The sequence below is a fragment of the Pinus tabuliformis genome, chromosome 5_2 (genome assembly GCF_031772625.1).
Source record: "Pinus tabuliformis cultivar Carrire ecotype Pingquan chromosome 5_2, CPIR1, whole genome shotgun sequence".
Classification (NCBI taxonomy): domain Eukaryota; kingdom Viridiplantae; phylum Streptophyta; class Pinopsida; order Pinales; family Pinaceae; genus Pinus; species Pinus tabuliformis.
In genome coordinates this window covers 62,319-68,460 of record NC_142306.1, presented here as the reverse complement: position 1 = coordinate 68,460, position 6,142 = coordinate 62,319, and the positions used below count along the sequence as shown (strand labels likewise).

Here is a 6,142-nt window from a genome sequence, read left to right as displayed (position 1 = left end):
TCCAGTCGGAGTTGGAGACATTTTCCGTATTGATAAGGTAACTGACAATATAGTAATGATTGCTAAGCTTGTCACCAAATATCAATTTTGTCTTATGAATCAATTCATCATATCTAACCCTACTACAGACCTCTGTGACAGTGCTTTCTGGGTTTATGCAAAATCGACCGTACAGCTAGTTCATTAGGATCTTGTAAACATATGCCATTTCATCATCACCATTTCACTTAGCCTCTTGTCTCTTGGAGAAGAGGGTAGATATGAAGCTATCGAAAGGACTAGCCCGCTCCTCGAACAGGTATCCCCTTAGGGGTATAATCGTGTAACCCAAGTCTCGTGCAAATTTCAACTCTTCGCTATAATAGACACCTACGAATTTACCTGTTGGAAACAGTAAAGTGTTATGATGATCCCTATAGGGTAATAAAGGTTGAGTAATGGTACGAGGACACACTACATAAGCCTCAATAAAGCCATACAAGTTGGACAATTCCTGGCCTTCCAAATCACCATGCCAGACGGGTACTCCACCCAGCATATTACATGTTTTCATAATATATGGATATAAGGAGTTCACATCATAGTAGTACAAATTCTTCCCATATGGAATATACACATCGGCAGGGCCACCATAGTACCCGCGCCGAATAAATGTGTCTTCATTCTGACTTGGTATATGGATAGGCCAACTCTTTGGATCGTAATACCTCATACGAAAAATGCTAAGAGCTAGCCTTGACAATGTCAAGCAAGTAGTGTATCTATTTTGAATTGAGTCCAATAAATATCCTGAGCTTTTTTCATAACCCCACCTAATAGACGAATATCCTGTTCAAGATAAGATACCAATTGTGGTCTAAGAGTCTTAAGATTCGACACTTGCACCTCATCATGTGAGATGGAGCCTTTAGGACCTAATTGAGGACATAAAGTTTTAGCCAATGTATCCAGACTACCTGGGAGCAGAGTTAATGAATCTTTGAAATGTAACAGAACCTTAGTACCCAGATAAACTACTAACTCATAAACCCTAAGGTTCCTCATAAGTGGTTTGATAGTGTACTCATCCCCACGAGAAGCATAATATTTCATTAACAAAATACCATTGAATCATGAGAAGTTATGGAGGTAAACAGTGTGAATCTTCCTTTTCTCAGCAGCCAATGTTAAATGATATATAAATTGTGTCAACATGTAATGACTTCTTTCTTCAAATTCTGGTAAGAAAAGGGCATAATCCTCACTGAAATATGTTGAAATTAAAGAATTTGGTTCACCTGGCTTAACAACCAAGAAACCTGCAGCGTAAGGGACATGAACATTCTGGACGAGAACAGTCTCTGTATTAGCTACAATGAAAGGCTTCCTTTCCTTACTCGTAGGTTTGAGGGCTGGTATATGCCTCGGATAATGATGCTCCTTAACACTCATATCTTTCACTGCTTGTGGTGAACCACCACCTATGCCGGAATGAATTAATTCCATCAGTTTGGTATCAATTTCCTCATTGCTCAGAGGGGACTCTTTTTCAAGCCTACCATCATAATACACTCGAAGGAATAACCCTGATAGAACCTCTTTGTCATAATCCTCTGCTTTTTCCCTTGCTAATTGCTCAATCTGATCATAGACGCTCGTATTAGGAATAGCTTGACCATTAGAATCATTTAATGAAATAGCAGAACCAATGCTATAGGAAACATCATCTCCGTTTGGGATTTTCATGACATAACCTATCGTAAATTTCCCATAGGATAACCGAGGGCAGTAAACGTACTTAATCAAAAGTCGCATGATAGCCAATGAAATAACTTCAAAATCCGCACATTTGATGTATGGTCTAAATTTGACTTCGACTATCCTCAACCTGGGATATAGATCTCAGCAGTGTTCACTCTCTATGCTACTGTTCATACGGATAAGATACTCCTAGAATAAGAAATCGGTAATTGTCATTGTATTTTCATTCATTGTATTTCTAGTCATCATCAATAGTGCAAACTATAGTTATAATTGAGAGATTCCCAGCTCTTGAGAGTTGAACGAAATTGATTCAGCTTATTAACATAACCCCTTAACATTTTTTTATCGCACACTGTATTGACATATACATCGTAACAGGCCTCAGTCTCAGCTAATTTTTTATCCCATTTCTCCATATCTATTCTTTTATCCTCAGGCACCATAGCTATTAATAACTCTCTAAGAACCTTCTCCGGAATAGGCTTATTCACCCACTCCTCAGAGTCTTTTCTTTCTGGTTTTAGATTCAGAAGAATAAATGAATTGATGATCCGAAGTGGATGATCCATTTCCATAAACACTTTGGTATAAATAGGGGAAACCTCTGTTGCGGAATCAGCTGTGGTGATGAAATTATCGTGTACTGTATATACACGAGCATCCATGATAGTCAAATGCTCCACCACTTTCATCGCAATAAAGTCATCCTTTTGATGAATAAAGTTAACTCAGGTAGCCAGTCCAGTCTTTTGCTTATCCCTATCATGTGTAGGCACTCTGAGGGTCACCCGATGTCTCTTCCTCTTGGTTTCCCTATCATAGACCAATATGTTCACTGCTTCGCTATGCATATAATCCTGGATGGTTGTAAATAATGGTATACTATATTTCACTGGTTTCTCCAAGAATGCACAGAACCACCCAATTAGGTTAATTAACCTCATTAAATTGGCTATATCAGGATATTTTTCTATCCAAAATTCACGGCAAAGGTGAGCAATGTGGTAGGATTCCTTCATAATGAGCAATGCCCCAGACCCAAAAAACTCACGAATATCCCTAGCCATGGTTATCACACTCTTACCATAGATCAATGGCATAAAGAGTTTTTTCACAAGCTGTCTTGTGAAACGAGATTCTACGATAGCAAACTTATAACTATAAAGATCCAAGTTTTTCCAAAAGAAAAACCGAAGCTCCTCTCTCAAATAGACATACAAATCCTGTATTTCCTGTGAAGGAGACGAAAGAAGATTCGTGAGCGTGCCCATATTTTGGTTAAGAAATAGGTAACTCATGATCTGATAAGCTGATGCAGAAGCATATTGAGTCACTGGAATCCCATTCAACTCACGAAGGCTATCGATAGCACCATATCTTTTGTTACACAGAGTCATCACCATGAACTGAAATGGGTCACTCGCGGACTATGCGAAGTCAATCAGGTGGCCCAATGGCTAGCGAGGGTGTTTGGGTGATTCTAGGAATCACACTGCCCTCCAGCCCACCCTTGCGGCCCAACGACCTGCGGGAGTAGCGGTGTTATTCTGTGAATCACCCTGCCCTCTGCCCCACCCCAGTGGCCCAATGACTCTCAGGGGTGGCCTGGCAAACAAATGGCCCACGAGGGTGGTGGGGTGATTTTGAGAATCACCATGCCCTTCGTCCCATCTCAGCAACGCAACGGCTTGTGGGGATTGCGGGGTGATTCCTGGAATCACCCCGCCCTCCACTCCACCCACGCGGCCCAATGTCTCATGAGTGGGGTGATTCTGGGAATCATGTCGGCCTCTGCTCCAACTCCGCGGTCCAATGGTCCATGAGGGTGGTGGGACGATTCTGAGAATTACCTTGCCCTCCACCCCACCCCGGTGGCCCAATGGCTCATGGGGGTGGCAGGGTGATTCCGAGAATCACCTCGTTGTCCACCCCACCCCGACGACCAAATGACCCATGGGGGTGGCAGGGTGATTATGATAATTAACCCGCCCTTCGCACCACCTGGGTGGCCCAATGGCTGGCATGGGTGAGAGGGTCATTCTGGGTATCACCTCGTCCTTCACCTCACCCTGGTGCCCCAACGGCTTGCGGGGGTGGCAGGGTGATTCCGGGAATCACCCCATGCTCTACCCCATCCCAACACCTGAATAGATTGCTAGGGTGGTAGGGTGATTACGAGAATCACCCCGTCCTCTGCCCCACCCTGGTGGTCCAACGACCCACGGGGGTGGCGGGGTCATTCTTGGAATCACCCCACCTTCGTTCCCACCCCAGCGGCCCAATGGCCCACAGGGGTGGTGGGGTGATTCTTGGAATCACCTTGCCCTCCACCCTACCGCAACGGCCCAATGGCCCGCGGGGGTGGTGTGGTGATTCCGAGAATCACACCACCCTTCGCCCCACTTCGGCAGTGCAATGGCCCATGGGGGTGGCGAGGTTATTCCAAGAATCACCCCGCCCTTTGCCCCACCCTAGCGGCCCAATGGCCCATGGGGGAGGCAGGGTGATTCCAGGAATCACCTCGCCCTCCACCCCACCCAAGCTGTAATTCCCTACAGTTGTTACGATGGTCAGGCGGCACAGGCGCGCTCATGGGGTGAGCTGAATGGAGGAATAGGCGAGCTGCGGTTGGCGAGACACAACCGACACGAGCTGTGGTTAGATGAGTGAGCGAGCGAGTGTTGCAAAGAGTCAGGTTGCGGACTTATAGTGGGTGAGTAGGCAGCTCGAGCCCACAAGCTAACTTGAGCCAAACAACAAGAGTCATGGCAGTTGCGCAGCCACACGACATACGGGTGGGCCGACATATGAAACGAAACGAAAGCCGAAGGAGTCATGTGTTGAAATGATGGGTCAGTTGAACGCCCATGCGATGAATGGGAAGGTATACATAACCAAATGGCAAGTTCGAGTAGGCAAGAAATTCGATGAGTAGCGAACAACAAAGTCGAAGTGCGAGTTGGACATGTGGTAGTTCTGCGGTCAAGTGCAGAGCTACGGTGCAGATGTGCCTGCACGACGGGTGAAACGAAGTGTGAATTGCAGCGTGAATGGGTGGATGAGTTGGGTAGGAAACACGGCATGTGCACTCGCCAAACGACCTAGTGAACGAGTCGCGTGAGACTTCATGCAGGGCGACCTGCAGGTGGGTGCACCCGACGGTGTGAAACAAGTCGGGTGAGACTTCGTGCAAGATGAACCCGCTGTTGGGTGCACTGGGCGAGGTGAAATGAAATGAAGTGCAACAGGTTGTGAACAAGGTGTGATCGGCGTCTGTAGAGGTGTGGTTGGGCAGGCATGCACGATGACATGGGTGGGCACCCAAGTTGGGAAAATGGCACAATTCGTTTGATGAGCTGAACGAACGCGTTCAGGGGTAAATGGAGAGTTGGGCAAAACGTTCAGTGACTGTTCAGGCATGCCGTCATGCTGGGTGATCGAGTTTGTTGAAGATTGTAAAATTGGCTAAGTGTAAATTTGGGGTTTCCCAAGATTGAACTTATATATATTGATATTGTGGGCAGACTTATTGTAGGGAGTTGCCCCTCCCTTTATACTATTGTGCATTTATATGTGTAATGTTGTTTATGGTGAATGTTTATGGTTTTCACTGTGTATAAAGGAAAACATAATACTTGGTAAAGAAGAAAATAAACTAAGTATCGAATGTTAGGCGTAGTCCACGATCGCAAGTATTGGTGAAAAGAAAGTGGTCGGTGGTGCCACACCTCGCTTTAGTGTGGTTGGAAGAATGCTGCCAGTATAGGGGCGTTACAGTTGGTATCAAAGTTCATAGTCAGGTTCACAAAGAAGAGCTAATCCTACTGCAATTCGTGATAGTTGGTATCAAAGCTAGTGATCTGAATCAAGGAGTTGATTCCATAGGAAGGCCAAAAGCTTGGTACAGAGTTCAAGTTTTGCAGGTGATAGGTGGTATATCAGGGTGATTCAGGATTGCAAGGAAAGTGGATGGCAGAGATGGTGGAAGGACATATGGCAGGTGAATCTAGCCATGATGTAGGTAAAGCTTTCCGGTACAAGGTATTGGAACAAATGAGTAGATGGAGTTCTGAATGGGTTTCGATGAAGGTTGAGAATATGAAGATTCGGGAAGGATGTGCGAAGGTAAAAGAAGAACTTGAAGAATTCAAGGACCAATATGGAAGTATGAGGGAAGTTGATGAGCTCAAGGAACTTGATGAGGAGATCTAGCAAAACGGTCTTAGTCTTCAAGAACTCTTGGATGAGAGAGTTCGACTAAGGGAGAAAAGTGCCATGGTGGAGATCAAAATCAAGCAGCTTGAGAATGCGATGAAAAAGGACTTTATTGGGAAGAAGGTCATTGTAATTGAGCAGGATGAGCTCAACTACATTGACAGACTAGGGGACTACTACTGAA

The 6,142-nt window shown here is 45.2% G+C and overlaps 1 protein-coding gene across 1 annotated transcript; it reads right to left on the bottom strand.

Annotated features, from left to right (window-relative positions):
* Window positions 1–223: 223 nt before the first annotated feature.
* On the bottom strand, window positions 224–1,794 carry LOC149157203 (uncharacterized). Its single transcript, XM_089437620.1, has 2 exons — window positions 1,278–1,794; window positions 224–828 (listed from the first exon to the last, which is right to left on the bottom strand). Exons 1-2 carry the CDS (start codon window positions 1,792–1,794, stop codon window positions 224–226), a joined length of 1,122 nt encoding a protein of 373 aa, XP_089293746.1.
* Between the last annotated feature and the right edge of the window lie 4,348 nt (window positions 1,795–6,142).